This window comes from Procambarus clarkii, chromosome 71, assembly GCF_040958095.1.
Source record: "Procambarus clarkii isolate CNS0578487 chromosome 71, FALCON_Pclarkii_2.0, whole genome shotgun sequence".
NCBI lineage: Eukaryota > Metazoa > Arthropoda > Malacostraca > Decapoda > Cambaridae > Procambarus > Procambarus clarkii.
In genome coordinates this window covers 19,677,075-19,697,296 of record NC_091220.1, presented here as the reverse complement: position 1 = coordinate 19,697,296, position 20,222 = coordinate 19,677,075, and the positions used below count along the sequence as shown (strand labels likewise).

Sequence of the window (20,222 nt, the reverse complement as noted above, 5' to 3'; positions counted from 1 at the left end):
ATTACTTAACCTATTATAGGTATAGGTTAAGTAATAATTGTAATTACGAAGCAATAAGATGCTTATCTTAACATACTAAGAAGGTTAGGTAAGGTCGGTGTTTTCTATGAAGCTTTTCAATGTAAACTAGTATGTTTAGTATGTCACATATGCACGTATTTAATAAGTCAAAATTGTCTGTAACATTTATACTTGGCGCCCCCAACAGGAAAGTAACCGCCCCGTGGCAGCACCATGGATCAGCTGACGCCGTAAACACAACACACCGCCCTACGGTGTCCTAGTCTCCCTACAACACTCACCTCTGTCACCGTTGTTGTGGCGTGATAGTGAAGGACTGTGAGGAAGATGAGAGAGTGAGGACATGAGGAAGATGAGAGGGTGAGGTAAATGAGAACTATAGGGAGAATGAGCGATTGTTGGCCCAGAGTGGATCAGTCTCATAACTACCAGACTACCACGACTACCAGACTACCATAACTACCAGACAGTCTACCACAGGTATCAGACTACCACGACTACCAAACTATCACAACTACCCAACTACCAGACTACCATGACTACCACAACTACCCAACTACCACAACTACCAGACTACCACGACTATCAGGCTACCACAACTACCCAACTACCACAACTACCAGACTACCACGACTATCAGGCTACCACAACTACCCAACTACCACAACTACCAGACTACCACGACTATCAGGCTACCACAACTACCCAACTACCACAACTACCAGACTACCACGACTAACAGGCTAGTACAGGTATAAGACTACCACGAGTACAGTACCGTGCTACCAGACTACCTGGCTACCACAAATAATAATAATAATAATAATAATAATGATAATAATGTTTATTCAGGTAAAAGTACATACATTCAAAATGAGTTGTATAGAAATGACTGTGTATGATTTGGATGTATACCACACTAGTTAGTGTATGACTAGCTGATATACTGGTATGCTACAGTACAGTATTCCCTTTTGTGGCAGATGCAGAGCTCGAGCATGATACAGTACTTAGTGCATTTTTCCAACTAAAATTTCATGTAATGGTAATTAGGGCTGCAAAATAGTCCTTTTTGGCTTATGGTGATAGAGGATGTGTTGAATGGATTCATGTTGTTGGGGACTGGTAGCCTGGTAGCCAAACTGGTAGCCAAACTGGTAGCCAAACTGGTAGCCAAACTGGTAGCCAAACTGGTAGCCAAACTGGTAGCCAAACTGAAACTACAGTTTGTAAATAACACTTAAAAATTGTGTAAAATAATATATAAAAAAAATATTGGTTAATATATAATTACAACATTAAATTTAGTGCAAGTATAGAAGATACTCCTTAGGAAATTTGGGTTATACAATACTGAATATTTTTTATAAATTTGATTACAGTTTGTATATAATAAACTTTATTGACCTAGCTCCATTAAAAAATAATCTGAGTCTCAACAGTACCTTTATCTCCAGATATGTTAACAGATAAGAGGGGCAGAGAGACTGGCCGTCATGCGTTCCCCACCTGGTTGAGAACGTGAAACACGACACCCAGTTCATCATGCGGTATTAACTTGTGTATAACAGTACAGTACTTTCAGTTCCACAACAAGGCTCGGCACCAACTGGAGAATCAGCAATGAATTTTGAGCCAACTGGTAAGATCGTGATATTTGTTGATGGGTGTCTGTGAAGGAGGGATGTTTTCAAACCTATCTTATACATTTGAAACACTAATACCCTTCAAAATTTTGTCATGAACTACTTGAATTAAATAAAAAAAACTGTTGAGCTTTGGCTTTGGCATACACTTTTCAGGAATATAAAGCTTGAATTATAAAATAATTTTCTATTTCTTGAGCAACAGTATTTCACTTGGATACTCCGTTACATAAGATCCTGCCGCCCACCCCTATACTCCATCATGCTCAGTTACGGCAGGATGACATTCTTTACCAATGTAGCAGGACTTTTTTTTCAGATGTCCCTGCTGGGGTATAATGGTGTATGAGAGGCAATAGAGAATACTTAATCTAGTCCCAAAAAGTCAAGAAGGCAGAGTCAAGCTGAAAGCCCTTCCATGTGATACTTGACATCACAGGGACCACCAAGTAGTGCTCTCACTAATCACTAGTTGACCCTCCCTGGTACTCTTGACTGTGTGTACCAGGGAGGGTCATTTAGTGCTAGGGCACTCGTAGGGTCACAGGAGTACTAGGGCACTCATAGGGTCAGAGGAGTACCAGGGACACTCGTAGGGTCAGAGGAGTACCAGGGACACTCATAGGGTCACAGGAGTACCAGGGACACTCATAGGGTCACAGGAGTACCAGGGACACTCAGAGGAGTACCAGGGACACTCGTAGGGCCAGAGGAGTACCAGAGCACTCATAAAAAACATGGTGCTCTAATCTGACACACCTCACTTGTCAGAGTATTATACAACAAATCAGATATTTATCATTTATACAGAACACCAGCATGTGAGGTTCAACCCTCTTCGAGGTGACTGGGTACTCGTTTCTCCCCATCGCATGAAGAGGCCGTGGGCAGGTCAAGTGGAAAAGCCCACCGAGGAGGATATCCCAACTCATGATCCAGAGAATCCTCTTTGTCCTAGGGTCACTAGACCCGGTGGTCAGGTTAGACTCGAATAAATTATCGTACTGTATATTTTAACGTTTATTTTGCATCGTGAAAATCAATTTATCTTATTTTGTAAGCATTTTATTTTGTTCAAAGTGTGTTAGTTTCAATAACTTTTGCAGAATGAATAATTTGTTACTTAATGCCATAGTGAACAGCAAATTCAGAATATACTTAAGGAAATCATTATTTATAAATGAACACATTTGCAACCCCAAAGCATTTGCCTAACTCCTGGGTACCTATGTCCTGCTACATGAATAGAGGCATTAGGTGAAGGGAGATGTGCCCAACCATTTCTCTCCTGCCTAGAAATCGAACTCGGGATCTCTGACTGCGAGTTGAAAATGAAGTCAACGGTACTAGGTGTTGGGTGGATATAAATTGGAGCTGCTTTGCATGGCCCAGATTGCCCTTTTTCTGTTTTCTTTTTTGTGTTGTTAGTCAACATCATTGAGGCAAATAGTACAGCTAGCTTTAAAAATAGGGTAGGCTATATAGGTACATGGGGGAAGATGGATTTGATAGGAATAAGCACCACCCAGAATGGGTCAACAGGCTCTCTACTTAAGTTCTTATATACTGTGCTCCCACTCAAGACATCCAGTTACACTCCATGAGGTGAATCTCTCTCCTTGCAAAGTTTTAAATGCAAAATATTATGGCTAATTTTCAAAGTGCCTTTACCACCCACACTATACAGACACTACTTTGTTTTGCAGAAGAGGAGTCACAATAATGTGGCTGAAATATGTTGACCAAACCACACACTAGAAAGTGAAGGGATGACGACGTTTTGGTCCGCCCTGATCCATTCACTACTTGGTTTTGTTGATTTTTGTATGGGAAACTTTTGCTTTTTAATGAGCACCATTCCTGGCACAGTGTTTATATTTCCTCCATCCTGCCTCCACCCTGAAGACTCAAACACTTCATCAGTACTGCCTGATTTACTACCTTCCTCTCGTGCATTGTGACATCACCCTCCCTGTGAGGAGAACACATCAAAATTTAAGTTAAGCCTTCAATTCCCTCCTTCCTGTAAAAAAAAAAAAAAAAAAATTATCACCAGTGTAGTAATACAGAAATCTATTTACCATTCTCCACTTAATTAGCTTTACTTTCTGAACTTTTTCACACATTTCCTGTATTTCAGATGTTACTTACCTGATGCCACTAATCATAGTGGCTTACCTTACCTTGAGGTTACCTTGAGGTGCTTCCGGGGCTTAGCGTCCCCGCGGCCCGGTCGTCGACCAGGCCTCCTGGTCATCGACCAGGCCTCAAGAAGGACAGAAAGCTGACGGCTTGTTGAAGTTCTCCCCCCCCATTTGATGATCTTTGATGATCTTTTCCTGGTACTGTGTATTTTTAAACTCGGCACAGTTTTGGCAGTTACGGCTTTGGCGGGTAGGCAGTTCCATGAGTTAATAAACCTGTGGGTGAAAAAGCATCCCCCTGTTTTCAGTCCTACATTGTGGCTTGTTGAGTTTGAAACTGTTGCTCCTTGTTTGTGTTACATCTGACCTTCTGAAGAAAATATCCGGATCAACATCCTCTAACTTGTCCAGTATTTTAAGTTTCGATGAGATCTGCTCTGTCATGCCTGGTTTGCAGTGTTGTTAGCCTTGTGGCTTTCAAGCGTTCCTAATATGAGAGGTGACTTGGCTCTGAAATGACTTTTGTTGCCCGATGCTGCACCTTCTCCAGAGCAGCTATGTCCTTCTGGAAAATATGGTGGCAGGAACATTGTTTTCAACAAAATATCAAGGAATGTGACTGGAGACGAACATCGAATGTCTGTATACAACCCATCCTCCTGCTAGATAGTACTCTTTGTAACTATGTGAACCATCGTACATATATAGGTGTAATGAACAATTAGATAGTGGAATTTGGTACTACAGTACTGTATTCACTTTATAGTCTAAAAAATAATAAAGCTAAAAAACAAACTTTAAAACTAGGCCTAATATAGCACACATATGTACTATATTAGGCATCAGATAGCATGTATTAGGCCTAAGAATGTTAAGTTAGGTTAAGTTTTCTTTCCAACATCTGTATACAAACTTTTTCGGTTTGTCCAAATTCAGTAATACCGATTTCTACTTTCCAATTTCCTTTTACGTCAGTGTATATACAATGGTCCTCATTGTTACTACAAATCCTACCTAAAGAGGTGTATGGGGTGCTGTATATAATAATAAAACAAAACTGGTGTGGCGCACTGTTGTGGCGCCTTGGGCAACTGGCCAGGAAACTTAAACTGCTTGGCATGATGAGGTGGGTTGGTAAAAGATTTATTGGTTGGTTATAAAAATATAAATAAATAAATGTTTATTTAGGTAAGGTACATACATACAAGAGATTTTACAAAGAATGATGGATTTATAGATAGGGCTAGTATATACAATGCCTAAAGCCACTATTCAAAGGTTGGTTTCAATAGGCAGAGGTTAAATTGCAGCTGGATGTATTTTATAAAATTAAGTTGGGTTTGTTCTCGACGCACAATTGAGAATTCCGGGTTCGAATCCCGGGAGGGACAGAAATGGCTGGGTACACTGTACTTCCTATCACCAAATGGCTTGATAGTACCTACTTATATCTACTTTTTTTTTTTTTTTTTTTTTATTTGAGATATATACAAGAGTTGTTACATTCTTGTACAGCCACTAGTACGTGTAGCGTTTCGGGCAAGTCCTTAATCCTACGGTCCCTGGAATACGATCCCCTGCCGCGAAGAATCGTTTTTTCATCCAAGTACACATTTTACTGTTGCGTTAAACAGAGGCTACAGTTAAGGAATTGCGCCCAGTAAATCCTCCCCGGCCAGGATACGAACCCATGACATAGCGCTCGCGGAACGCCAAGCGAGTGTCTTACCACTACACCACGGAGACTGTACTTGTTTCATCAAGCAGCTAGTAGGTACTCAGTAGTTAGTCAGCTTGTTGTGGTGTCGGTAATTTGACCAGCGGGCATGGGTGACCTCGATATAAGCCTAACGTGTATGAATACACTCTTGACTTTCTGATCCTCGAAACAATGAATTAATTATTAAATGAGTTGATGTTATTTACTAACTGTGCAACTAAATTGTTTCATCAGGTCAACCCTGATTATGAGTCGACATTTGTCTTCACCAATGATTTTCCGGCACTACTGGAAGATGTACCATCCCCACCAGAAAGCGATGACCCACTATTCCGTGCAAGCCAAGCTCGAGGAACATGCCGAGTTATGTGTTTCCATCCTCACACCAACATTACTCTGCCACTCATGTCCCAAGAGGAGATACGAGCAGTGATAGACAGGTTGGTGGCATATTTAATGTATATATGGTGTCTCCATATAATTAGTTCTCCTTTCTTCCTTCTTTGGCTTATTTCCCGTGTTTTGAATTAATATTTGAATGAACAAATGAACTTAATATTTACCCCTGCACATTATATTCCATGAGATCTGTTCAATTCCATTAATGAAAGAATTTATTTTCAACCAAAACAGATTTAATTATGATGTGATGGTGTGATGGATATGTTGCAGGTGGATCATGGAGTTGGAAGAGCTGGGCAAGAAGTACATATGGGTCCAGATTTTTGAGAATAAGGGAGCTGTCATGGGATGCTCTAATCCTCACCCTCATTGTCAAGTAATGCATTGCTCAAATATTGGGATTTCCTTTTAATTCACCAAAGATTATTAAACAAATTACAATTAAGTAGATGTAATATTTTGTTTTTCTTTTATGAAAGCAGATCAATTAATCTTCAAAATTGTGTGCAAACCAAATTGAGTTCAATGGACTTAAAAATAATTATATGTGATAAACAATAAATTATTTAACACTAGTATTTTATTACAATGATGATTTGTTCTTGAGTGGTAATGAATTACTTAGCAGCCTTGAATGAGGAAATTAATGCTTAGTTTTGATTGTTGATCTGGCCTCTATAGTTGCTTCCTTAGTGGCCGCCAGTTGGAACCACTATACACACGATCATGCACAGTCAGGGAGGTTGATATTCTGCACCAGAGCAACATGGATATTTTTTTAGTCCTGTCAGGTCATACTGGTTCAGTGGAAATGGTGGTGAATATTCATTCCAGCTTGCAATAACCTCAAGAAGGCTCGTTCATATACACTGAGTGCATGCATGCACTATTTGGCATTAAAGGGATTACCAAGCGGCATTGGTTTCCACTGAAGATTTCCACCAGCTAGCAGGACCTACACGCAAACAGGGTTCGCTGACTCTGCCCACCTCACAGTCTTGCTAACCATTCCCACGTGCTCTGCAGACTGGCAAAAGCCAATACGCCTCAGTTAAATGACTTGTTTTATCCGTAGAAACTTGCGTTTCATTGTGCAGTGGGCTTTTATTATTAGTGGACCCCTCTCATGTACATGCATACACTGTTGTTGTATGTCTGCAGACATCATAAGTAACCAGTTTTCCAGAGGTACCTTCACTGGTTTGGTTTATGCCTGAGCAGAGTTTTCTCTTGAGTTAACCATTGCTATTGTGGCTTTTTGGCATTTTTTATTGGGCTGTGGGGTGTTTGTGCTGGGCATATTTCTGAAGTATATATGGTTGCTGCATCACCGAAGAATGGGATGAAATGATCCGATATATTTACCCCAGGACTTTCTTCACTGTGTGGTTTAAGGTGTATTTATTTTATAACTTTGTTTTGGTCAAGAGCTGAACTTGTCAGTAACTGTTTTAAAGTTAGACAGGCTTTAATCAAGGTTCATAGTAAATATCTGACTTGAAAGAAGGCTTCTGAAAATAATGTTCAGCTGCTGTGTTATTCACTGTGATGTACTAATGGATCTTGGCAGCACTTGATAATGCATCCTGGAGCCGGTCGGCCGAGCGGACAGCACGCTGGACTTGTGATCCTGTGGTCCTGGGTTCGATCCCAGGCGCCGGCGAGAAACGATGGGCAGAGTTTCTTTCACCCTATGCCCCTGTTACCTAGCTGTAAAATAGGTACCTGGGTGTTAGTCAGCTGTCATGGGCTGCTTCCTGGGGGTGGAGGCCTGGTCGAGGACCGGGCCGTGGGGACACTAAAAAGCCCCGAAATCATCTCAAGATAGATAGATCCTGATGGCTCACCTTTCTTGGTTGTCTGTTTTGCTCTTCTTGCCTTTCTCTCTCCTCCCCTTTCTCTCTCCTCCCCTTTCTCTCTCCTCCCCTTTCTTCGAAGAGGAAGTACTGCAGGTGTTGGATTATACATGATCATCTATCCAGAGTGTTGGTACATTTTCAACTGAAGCCTTTTTCCTATTTTTCCAAGGGAAGGGTAGGGAGGGAATTATCAGGCAAAAGTGCCTAGCCATTATGACTATATAGCACTTGGAAGGGGTCAGGAAAAGGATTTGGGATGGGATGGCGGGAAAGGAAAGTGAAAGGTGTCCCTTTTAGGACTTAAATCAGAATGGAGTACCTGATGCCCCTGTTCACCTGTTTTGCTGAATGTCTGTGTGTGTCTTTCTTGGCTTTGGCCCTTTGAGCTTTCTGCCTACCTTGGCACTCTGCAGTCACATTTGGGAGTTGTCGGACAAAAAGTTGTTAGGAGTGATGCAGTCTCTGCAGGTCCACCTGAGAAATCTTCCCAGTGGTGAAGAGGTCCCATCCCATGTGGAGGATGATTCTTAGCTTGCCTGGTTTGATGCCCACATCCCCAGTCCAACGTTCTTCATGCCAACCATGTTTCTAGTTTGCCAGGCGATATTGAACCTTTAGTGGTTCCTATACCTAGATTTTCACAATGCCTCTTGGTATACCTCCACACATTTGAAATTCAGTGATTGACTGGGGGTTTCAGACAATTCCCCCATTAGGCTGAATCTGGCTTACAGGACTTTCTCTAGTGTCACCAAAGTTATTCCTCTGACTCCTGAGGATCAGCGTTGGCCTCCTATCCAGGGATTCTGCATTAATGGTGCTGGAAAACAACAAAGTGATGCAAATCAGACATTATGCTTTGAGTGTAGATGAAAAGCCCCTTTCTGAGCAAGCCATTTTGTTGCTCCTATGTCCTCCCTTGTGCTCTGGATTTTCCTGTGCTATATACAGGTCATTCATGTGATGTGGAAGGAAGTAGGAAAAGTCAGGAAAAACTGTTTATGCTGCCACTTCGACGTAGTGATAAGAGTAGGTCAACTTGTCGTTAACAAGAGTGCAGTTTGTTAGCTCCTTTGATGTCAAGTAATACTTGAAGGGCTTGGAGTTTATATGAATGCGCCTTTTAGAGATCATTCAGGGCTGGAAGGAGAACTTTCCAGTGTCTTCCTTACACCAGTATGACCTGACAAGAATATCTGAAAAGAATCTTATTGTATCAGTGCACCATGTCAACTTGCCCAAACTGTATATAGTCCTTCCATTCATCTGGACTGTATATGGGTCTCGAACCACAGACCCATATGCGTGTGGGGCCATAGCACTATCAACTCGGCTATGAGCATTCACCTCATACAGTCCAGGTGAATGGAATGTTTATTTCTATAGAAGTGTGGATAGGAATTTATATACAGTCCTCTTCATGAGGACAGCATGACTTTGTCTAAGGAAGCAACAGTGTGTCTCACTCAAAAAAAATTTGTTTTTTATCTACAATCAAATCTTGATTTATAGATTTGGGCATCATCCTTCATGCCAAATGAGCCACGACTCAAGGATGTACACCAAAGGGAATACTACTTGAAACATGGGAGGCCAATGCTAATGGATTATGTTGCCAGAGAACTTGAAAAAGAGGTGAGGTTTATTTATATATATACAGTATATGTATGACAATGTCAGACCATGGAGGAAAAATGAAACAGGAATTTCCTTAAGTACTTTCGTATATTAATACATCTTCAGAAGGATTTATTAATACATCTTCAGAAGGATTTATTAATACATCTTCAGAAGGATTTATTAATACATCTTCAGAAGGATTTATTAATACATCTTCAGAAGGAATGCTGTTTGTGCCACTCCTTCTGAAGATGTATTAATATACGAAAGTACTTAAGGAAATTCCTGTTTCATTTTTCCTCCGTGGTCTGACACTGTCACATTTTTAATCACGTGTTTATTTTTGTGATATACACACACAGTATATGTATGTATATACAGTATGTATGTATGTACAGCAGATTCTTGCTATCCATGGGATACATTTGTGAGACTATGATGACCAAACCATGTATCAGAAAATGAAGAAGCGACGGCGTTTCAGTTCATGCTGAACCGTTATCAAGTTGTATAATTATCATTACCTGACTCGATAATGATCCAAAACGGACTGAAACATCGTTGTTTCTTCATTTTATGATGTGTGGTTTGGACATCGTATCTTCAGCTTTGTCATTGTGACTCGTCGTCTGTGTGGGATGTCCTTGGATGGTAAAATCGTGAATGCTATTTGTTTATTAATTTGTTAAGTTATAAATAAAATGCTGGGTGAAAATATTTCACATAAAACCTATTTAAAAGTGAAAGTATGTAGTTATGCCAGCTATGAATAACCAAAGCTATGAATACTAAGCCCGAAGATAGTAAGGGTCTGATGTGCTGCAGGCCCAAGGACCCCCAGGACCAAAAGAGCAGAAACCCCTACGCTGGAGGAGAGCATGAAGCTCCCGGCCCGACCCCCAGAGGCCAATGCCAACAGGAAAAGAGCCTTGGAAAAACAATCCTGAACTGAAGGGGCCACCACAAACTGAGGAGAAGAGAGGAAAGAGAGACTCGGTCCAAGGACCAGGAGGGTTCAGGCGACGCATGAGCAGGCCGGAGGTGAAACAACACATGAGACAACTGCGGAATGGAGCAGACGTAACATCAATACCGAACACAAGCTGGAGCGGCTCCACCAGCGTGACATGATAAGGAGGCGACAGTATTTGGCATAAGATGACGGTTCTGTAAGAACCACAACAGGAAAGACAAAAAACCCTATCAGAGACCAAAGTACACCTACGCAGTAATAGGAAAAACAGAAGGACCTCCAGGAAACCTTATACTGCCATTGAGACAAAGCATGCAGATGGGAGACCAACAAACAAAGCCACCTGCGCTCCATACAAATGGTGATAGAGTCGAGTCAGAAAGACCAGACGTGAAGACTCGGGGAGAAGAGCAAACCAGCCTCGTAATGGGCAGGACCGATCTCTTGAAAGAGGCGGAGCCGCAGGAAGACTCTCGGGTTCAGACACTGAGCAAGCAGCGCCAGAAACCAAGGCCGGGCCAGCCACCAAGGGGCCAAAAGGACTACTCTTTCCCTGGTAAGTTTCCAAGCAAGCCAGGACTTGGAATAACAGCTGAACCGGGGGAAAAGAGTTACAGGCAACCCCACCTCGCCCACTCCTGCCTAAAGGCATCGACCCTGATGGCCTCACAGTTGGGGAAGGGCGCCATGTGTACCAGGAGACGCCTTGACCACGCTGACACACAGAGATCCACTTCCGGAGGCCTGAAAGTACGGCAGAGTCAACGGAACAAGTCTGTGTCGATCGTTCATTCCGTGGACAGGGGAATGAACTGGGACAGGCTGTCCGCCAGAACATTAGATACCCCCTGAATGTGAACCACCAGGAGAGCCAAACCCCGAGAACTCAGCAGACGAGTCACCCGAAATAAAAGCCCCAAAGAGCCAAGGGCCGCATCGAACCCCCCGCAGTTTAGGCAGTGAGCCACCAGGGAACAGTCCGAATGGAACCGGACTGTCGATCTGCGAGAGACTCGAATCCTCTGGAGCGACATCCACACAGCCTCGAATTCCCACACCGTGCTGTGAGCCTGATGGAGGGACGGAACCTACCGCCCCTGACCAGCCTGGTGAGTACTGGTCACAAAGCCCCAGCCAAGAGACGACGCATCCAGAACACATCGTGCAAGGGGCTCGGGTAGACGTCAAGGTACTGAACCCTGAAAAACCCAAAGAGGAAGCTAGCGACACAGCAACCGATGCAAGGCCCCTGGAGGCTGAACCCAGTGGTCGTGAGAGAGGCAGAAGGGATGTCCCCGAAGGAACCAGAACCGCCGACGAAACCACATCCGACCCGGCGAATAGACCATCATGGCAAAGTTCAGGCTCCCGCACAAACCCTTGAGCAACCGCTGCATTACCCAGGAGCCCCTCAGAAACATTTAAAGGCGGGAACGCACACGAAGCAGAGTCGCCAGAGGAAGAGACAAGGAAGCAGCCTGAGCATCATTGGCTTTCCCAAAGGCCCAGCTATTTCTTGTAATGTTGCCTCCATCTATGAACTCGTCCCAACATCCTAGGCAAATCCACACATCCCCTGCTTCATCGAACTCTTGTTCATTGAATCAGTATATGTGGCATGGAATGTGTGTGTGTTCCAACTGAAGATTCACCGAATCGAGGTTCCACTGTTCTTACAGGAGGAAAATGATGTACTGTACTAAGGTTGTAAAGGAAAATGGAAAGACCGAACTGTTTAGTGTTGAGTCCACCACTTTATTACTGAACAACATTAATCATAGACAGTTGGAAGTTTTGATTCTCTTTGTTGTACTTGGTATAATTTGATTATCAATAAATTCATTTGAGTTTCATACTAGTTCACACCATTTTGATATGAATGAAGTTAATTAAAGGGAAGTAGAAAAGCAAAATGCATTACTGTTTTGTATTTACAGTCAAGGTTTAAGAATAGATCCTGTTGTAGTTGCAGTAAAAAAAAAAAAAGTCTTTTCTGTAGCACTGATGAGGTTTATGAGACATTATTTTTAAATTTTCAGGAGCGACTGGTTGTGACGAATGATCACTGGGTTGTGGTAGTTCCATATTGGGCAGTGTGGCCATACGAGACGATGATTCTTCCTCGTCGTCATGTTATACGCATGACAGACCTCTCAAGTGATGAGAAAGACAGTCTAGCAGACATTATCAAGAAGCTGACAACAAAGTATGACAATCTCTTCAACTGCTGCTTCCCATATTCCATGGGCTGGCATGGTGGGTATTGGATTTTTTGTTTTATATATACTCTGACTACTGGTATGTTTGAGTAATTACATGTGGTTGCCTCTTGTGTAAAATCTCACTGTATCCATGTACATCAGATTGTGCATTCAGGCATACAATATGGATTCACAGGAAATTTTCCAGCATCCCTACAGATCATATTGTGTTGTAGGAAGGCACTGGAAAAATGAATGAATGCATCCTGGAAATGATCATAAGTCGATCCCTAAACAATCACAGGTTTTCAATTTTTCTTTTGGCAAGACTGTTGATCATCACTAATTACTGGCTGAGCTGCTTGGTCAAACCCACCAACACCACTAAGGGGGCAGTATTGGGCTTTGCCAGCTGGCATCAGTTTTCAGTCAAGCTGAACTTGTGTCTTAATATAAAATAATGTCTTAATGACCCTGAAGCATGTGAGCTTCGGCCTCACGTGTGGGGTCCATGGTTAGTCTAGAGCCCAGGTGAATGGAATTGTTTTAATACTGAAATTTTGTTTTATGTGAATTGTGGGACATGTGTGTATCTGTGTTAAAATTCAGTAGTTAGTGTTTGTTAGCTTCATGAGTATGTGGTTAAAGTCTCTTGTGTGTGATCTCACTGGTTTGTTTTTGCATATAGGTGATGCACATCACCTGCACAACATGCACATCAGTGGCTCAGCTCTCTCTCTGACATGGCTTCATCCACATTCGTTGGGTTTTAGTTTAGGGTTATAGATGTAGCTATTTACTAGCTACAGTGTCCATTCCCTTTTCTGGGGGGAGCTCCATCCGCTTCCCGGAGCTATTCAGACTGATGTAACTATTAGCTTTCTGGCATCAGTAAAAGTGCATGGAGTTCTTGCCTCCCGGGAACCACAAGCCAGAACCTAGCCCCCTCAGAGAGGCGCGAGGAGCAATGGCGTATAAAAAACCCTGTATGGTTTGAAGCGTGCGGTCCTTGGCTCTTTGGGACTGGTAGCTTCAGGTGACTCATCTGCTGAGTTCTTGGGGTTTGACTCTCCTGGTGGTTCATGTTCGTGGGGTGTCCAAGGTCTTGGCTTGCTTGGAGACTTTCCAGGGGAGAGTTTTCCTTCTGGCTCCTTGGTGACCGGCCTAGTCTTGGTTTCCGGTGCTGCTTGCTCGGTGTCCGAACCCAAGGGTCTTGTGCCTTAATGTGCAGCTCCGCCTCTTTCTGCAGATCGGTCTGGCTTAGTACATGGCTGATTCGTTCTTCTCCTCGAGTCTTCGCATCTGGGGTTTTTGTCTCGAGTTTCTCGTCACTTGTATGGGCGCAGATAGCATCGTTGTTGGTCTCAAACTTGCGTGCTTCGTCTCGGCCGCAGTATGAGGTTCCTGGCAGTCCTTCCAGTTCCTATCACTGCGTAGGTGTATTTCGGTCTCTGATAGGGTTGTCTTGTCCTTTCTTTCGTGGTTGTTTCAGGTCTGTCCTCTTATGCCGGATAATGTTGCCTCGTATCGTGCAGTGTTGGCGGAGTGCACTGCACGATGCAATTTAATTATAATTTTGCCTAATCTGAGGAATTCAATTAGGTCTTATAATGGCTCTCTGCCAGAGATCGTCTCTGTGGCAACTTTAGTATGTTTCTTTGCTTGGCTGTTTTGGGCAGGGAACTTACATCACATGACCAATATGACTCTTGCAGGTCAAAATGTTGGCATGGTTGAAGCTTTTCAACATAGGTTTTACACAGGACCCTATTCTCGTGTTACTGAGCTGGGTTCGGTGGGCCTCCATGTTTGCTCTCTCGTGCTTTGTTGAAGTCTGTCTTGTTTCTTGAAAGTTTCATTGTTGGTTTGTTATGTCTCCTTTGCATGCTTCCTATCCATCTTAGATTTCCTGCACAGATTGTTGAAGTAGATGCTTCCTTGCATTATGGTCTGCATCTTGCAATGGTAATGCAAGCTTGCTATCTTTGTTAACCTTGCACACGAGGGCATGTCTTGCTGCTGTCTTCTTTGACGTGTTCTATTATAAGGTTGGAACTGGGGGTCTGTGGCAGGCCTTCTGTACCTTCACTCAAAGTTTATCCTTCCGCTGAGGATAAACTGCTGAGGATATTTATCCTTGGTGCTGGAGACTGTGCTCGTGGGTGCGACTCCTAGTTCCACTTGGTCAGGTAGCATTTCCTCCTAGAAGGCCTCCATTGGGCACTACTTTGCAGCTGAGGTACAGGTTTCTCTGTTTATTCTTTGTCGGTTTAAAACTATTGGTATCGGGGAGCAACTTAATGTTAGAACTCAAAAATATAGTTTTGAGTAAAGATGGAAACTGCTCTTCTGAGCTGTATTATTTGGTTGTTTACATTCCTTCCTTTTTTGTGTCTCCTTTTTTCTGTACTCCATCTGCTGTGCACAGAGTTCCATCTTAGCATCAGGTAGTATGTGGGCAGGCTTAAGTTACTGCATTTTTGAGTGAACACAATGTTGCTTTATTAGAGGTCAGTGTGCAGCCTAATTTGGCAATCACAAGTGTAACGAGGTGACTGCTTGGAAGTTTTTGTTTTTTGCTTTTAAATGATCTTTATCATTTTCAGGCTGGGCAGGTCAATTTCTACAGAGACCTAGTCACCACAATATGGCCCTGTAGGGATGCTCAAAAATTCCATCGAGTTTCATGATGTATGTCTCTCCTGAATGACTTCATAATCTGATTTTCAATGACACCGGGATCCTACCTTTCCAGAGCAGTACTGCCACTTTCTGTTTGGGAACAGGTGATAGAGATCTTGATTTAATTTGTCTAGGTCTCCTCTTGGAAGTCCTACATGAAGTGTGTTGCGGATACTTAACTACCGGTTACTTTGACTACCTTATCAGTCAAAGGATATATCTGAGAAAGGAACTTTTCATATTAGCTCAAAGCCATATATTTTTTAAATAACTGTACAGTACTTTATTTACTATTATTTTAACATTAATACATCAATACTTTCTTGCTGTATTATTTAGTAGAGAAAGAGCAAAACAAAATCTTTTATTCACAGCATGGTTTCCCAACATAGTGGAAAGGTCATTGTGAATGTTCAGACAAGTCCTATTATTAATATGCTTCTCCTTTTGATTGACTTTGGTTATTGGCTCGGCGTATTGAGACGTCTTGTATGTGTATCGTACATACATACATCTTGTATGTGTATCGTATCGTATGTGTGGGTTGTGATGTGCTGTTATATAAAAAAATTAACTCCTCGTTGCTGTTGTCTGGCAAACCAACACTTTTTAAGTGCTCATGTATTTCTGGGATGAAATTATTTTCAAGCCAGTCTTGAAATATGTCTAGATGTCCATACAGTTTTGTGTGCCTTTTAAATGACACAAAGATTTGGTCTCTTTTTTTTTTTAAATTCTCTTGAATGTTGGCCATTTTCCATTCACAAGCAAGTTGCGTTTATTGATGCTAGCTGGATTGACCCAGCCCAGTGAGCCTCTCCTTATTCTGGTTGTGCCCGGCAGTAGCATTACTCTCGCCACAATGTGTGTGTGTGTGTACATCTACAACTGACACCAGTATGGATTTATGGCATTAGCTTTAAAAATTTACTTTGGAAATAACCGCCTGATCCCACTGTGTTGCTATAATATCCTCAACCTGCTTCGGTATCTGGTTCCGTCTCCCTTCACATCTTTATATATGCTTAATACTATGGTCTTTCTTAATGGCCTAAGTCACTCCTCACTATACTAATACTGTACTACTCAGCGATGTTAATTTTTTTGTTATGGAAACTCTTTACCTTCTCCATAAGCAGCTATCTTGGAACTTTCTTGGGGGGATTTCATCCTGCTTCTATCTGTACTACTCCCACACTGTACCTTTACCATTTCTTGTTTACTTTTATTCTTGCTACCTTCCTCTGGTACATTGTTTTGTCGTTTTCACGTTGAGCATCACATTCAAAATATGAAACAAGTTGTCTACTCACTGCAAAAATTCAACTCTACACTCTTCCACTTGGGTTTGCTGCCAGTGCAAGCTGTTATCAGCACATTGCCTATATTCTGAGCTAATATTGTTGTAGAAAGTTCCATATTTTACACAAAAGATTGAGGGATGCTAGGGAAGATGAGTGGATAGCCACATGCCACACAAAATGAAGCAGGGTTGGTGTGCAGATGCAGGTTGGGTGAGTGGATAGTGCTCACTTGGAGCCTTTTGGGTGGCTGCCCAGGAAAGCATTAGGTCTCGCTGTTATGAGGCAAGTTGGTTGAAAAACAAATGATCTGCCAGTTTTAATAAGTTGAGTTTGGTCGGTGGGTTGATGACTGTATTTAGTTTGTAAAGTCAGGTTGGTAGATAGAGAAGACTATTTGAACATGTCAGTAGTGAGTACTGTACTGTACAAGTTCAAGTTCAAGTATGTTTATTGAGACTAGAAAATACGTCTCAAAGGGATAGAGTATCTTAGGCTATTTCTACCCCCCGTGTACTGTACAGTTCTTTGTATGTTACTCTTGAGGTTGTTCCCGTGGATATGCAACAAGATGCTGTGACCACAACGTCATGGGAAGATCCATTATGGTTCATCTTGATTTTATCATTTTAATTAGTTCATTGAAACAAAATTATATGAACTGCCATGATTCCTTGTGGTTAAAAGTGTACATATTGATATTAGCAGTGATAAAATAATACATGCTTGTCCATTCCCTGGGAGCCCATGCTCATCTATACCATGAGGGGCCTATGCTTGTCCATGCTTTGGGGGGGGGGGGGAATATGCTTGTCCATATCTTGAGGGGGGCTATGCTTGTCCATGCCTTCGAGGCCATGTTTAGCCTTACCTTGGGGGGAAGGCTATGTTTGCCCATGCCTTAGGGGCCGATGCTTGCCCATGCCGTGGGGCCCATGTTTGTCCATGCCTTTGGGACCATGCTTGTACTCACCTAGTTGTACTCGCGTAGTTGTGCTTGCAGGGGGTTGAGCTTCAGCTCATTGGTCCCACCTCACAACTGTCAGTCAACCGGTGTACAGATTCCTGAGGAATCTATACACCAGTTGTCCATGCCTTGAGGGGGGACCTATGCTTGTGTATGCCTTGAAGGCCATGCTTGTGTATGCCTTGGAGGCCATGCTTGTGTATGCCTTTAGAGATAAATGCCCCCCCACTGTTGAACTTTGGAATGCAATACCCATCTGGAGAGAAAAATGCTTTTAGTGGTTTTGATGGGGCTTTTCTACCCAAACTTAGAATGGATTGTTGTGTTTAATTTTCAACAGTTGTTACTGACCATGCCTCTAACTATTTTCTGTTTATTTTTTAGGGGCACCTACTGGTCCTCACCTGGAGGAGGATGAGAAGCACTGGGTATTCCATGGTTGTTATTACCCACCTCTGCTTCGCTCAGCCACTGTTAAAAAGTTTATGGTGGGCTACGAGATGTTGGCCCAGGCCCAACGTGACTTAACAGCTGAGCAAGCTGCACAGAAGCTGAGAGAACTACCAGGAGTTCACTATAAACTTATAAATAATAAATAGTGTTCAATATAATGGGTGTTTCTTTAGCCTCGTTCTTCCTTGGTCTTGATCCTTCTCATTAACTTTGCATCGTCCACAAATGTAGATGTGAAAGAGTTTATCTCCTCCATCATGTTCTTAACATTTATTAAGAGCAGGAAAAGTTCTAATATAGATGTCCTTGTGTTTCTCTACTCTCAAACCCTCACCACTGACCACTCTTTGTTTTGCTTAAATATCTGTCACATCTCAGGAAAACTTAGCCTATTACATTTCCATGTTCTGTTTGACGTTTGTTATCTTTTAAATTTGAGGAAAACACTTTACCACACCACCACCATCTGCTTGCACATTAATGACACTATGTAAAAGACACATTGAACACTTTATGTAGGGCATACATAAATCTGTGTATCTATGTATTTACGTATGTAGGTTAGCTTAGCATTTTAAAAGCACCAAATCACTTTCTGTGGTTGATTGTTCAATAAACCCCTGAACTATATGTTTAACACTTCTCTAACCCTGTCCATGGAGGACAGAAGAAAATGTATATATGCTGGTTAGCATTGTAAATGTGGCCACGTTTGTGGTAGAAAATAATAATAAAAAAAAAACACCATCTGCTTTACTGCTGTCATCTTATTAAAAAGACTGGTTTGTCAGACTTGACTCCCTTTACAGAACCTATGTTGGCAGTAAAAAAAAAATTGATGTTCCACGACTTTGTTGCTAATTTGTGTCTTGAACACTATTCAATGGATACTTGTAAGTGACTGGTCTGTAGTTCAGCGGTTCTTGAGTTGTTTCCTTCTTGTTCAAGTGGCTGGGCATTGTTCTTTACCTCCTGACTCTCTTATCCCAGTTCCTTATTCTTATATCCCTTCTAAGGGCTGTATGTCATATTAAACCCTTTCTCTTGATAGTTACCTTACCTTCCTTCTCCCCTAATTGTATACAGGGACCATTTTGGCTGTTTTCCGTAACTAAGTCACAATTTTGCATTGATGAGTTAAAATTTGTCGAAGCTGTTAAAGCAAAAAAAAAAGAAATACTACTGTAATTGTATTATAATTAGCTTTCCTGTAAAAAGATTATACATTGTAAGAAAAATGCATATTTTTAGAAGAATAGGGAAATTTTTTATTTGCTTCTCTATTTTACATCTTTTGATAATTAATTACTAATTATTTTACAATAAAAAGACATGGAAGTCCTTGGTGAGAATGCTTTTTATTATTTGTTGTTATTATTAACAAGCTTAATAATACATTGCTGTGTATTATATACAGTATATATAATACACAGCAATGTATTATATATATAATACACATTGTATTATATATATAATACACATTGCTGTGTATTATATATAATACACAGCAATGTATTGCTACCCCCTATTCTATATGAAAGACGGTGTAGATAAAAATCAGCTATAAGTTCATCTAATATCCCTATCTTACAGGATGGTTAGTCATACATGGAATCAGGAGAGAACATGAGATGCCAGGCTAATCTACTAGCCTCCACTAGCACACTCTGGCTACAGCACACGAATATCTTCCAATATTCCTGAGCGTATGAGGTAATTACAAATGAATACAGTATTGGGAGATAATGTCTACTTTTTTGTATTTACTGGACTGGAAACGTTTGTAATCTGGTATTAAGTTATTTGGATAAAATTTTGAATTGGAAAATGGTGATAAAACAGATTTTGTAATTTTTTGTTTCTCAGATTGTATATGTTTTTTCTTGTAGAACACGACAAAATATTTAATTCTAGCGAAAGAGTGTATATTTTCTGTGTTGTTTTATGATTTTTTAATATCAGTTTCCCCCAAAATATAAAATAGGTTTTGTCATCATTTTCTAAGACAAAATATTATCCAAGTGGATGACTGCTGGAGTGTGGATGACTGGTGGAGTGTGGTGGTGGTGCTGGTGTGGATGACTGCTGGTGCTAATTGATTGAAAGGCAGTTAAATATGTTGGGTAAACCCATTTATATCATCAAAGGATAGAAGATAGACTAAGAGTAATAAATTCCCCCTAGTACCGAGCCCTGTTGGGCTATAAATCTTTATTCAATTCTATTCTATTCT

At 41.6% G+C, this 20,222-nt stretch overlaps 1 protein-coding gene across 2 annotated transcripts; it reads left to right on the top strand.

The window, feature by feature from the left end:
- Positions 1–231: 231 nt before the first annotated feature.
- Galt (Galactose-1-phosphate uridylyltransferase) lies at positions 232–18,147 on the top strand. Of its 2 annotated transcripts, none has more exons than XM_069312212.1 (8): positions 232–386; positions 1,479–1,663; positions 2,478–2,647; positions 5,766–5,971; positions 6,204–6,309; positions 9,305–9,427; positions 12,425–12,641; positions 17,921–18,147. In XM_069312212.1, exons 2-8 carry the CDS (start codon positions 1,645–1,647, stop codon positions 18,133–18,135), a joined length of 1,056 nt encoding a protein of 351 aa, XP_069168313.1. In that variant the 5' UTR covers positions 232–386; positions 1,479–1,644; the 3' UTR covers positions 18,136–18,147. The 2 variants fall into 2 exon arrangements, with proteins under 2 accessions (XP_069168313.1, XP_069168314.1); XM_069312213.1 differs by having other exon boundaries at positions 235–381.
- The last annotated feature ends 2,075 nt before the right edge of the window (positions 18,148–20,222 follow it).

Coding starts and splice junctions, on each gene's coding strand:
- Galt (XM_069312212.1), top strand. Junction 2,648..5,765: donor TCACTAGACCCGGTGGTCAG/GTTAGACTCGAA, acceptor TTGTTTCATCAG/GTCAACCCTGATTATGAGTC. Junction 9,428..12,424: donor CCAGAGAACTTGAAAAAGAG/GTGAGGTTTATT, acceptor TTAAATTTTCAG/GAGCGACTGGTTGTGACGAA.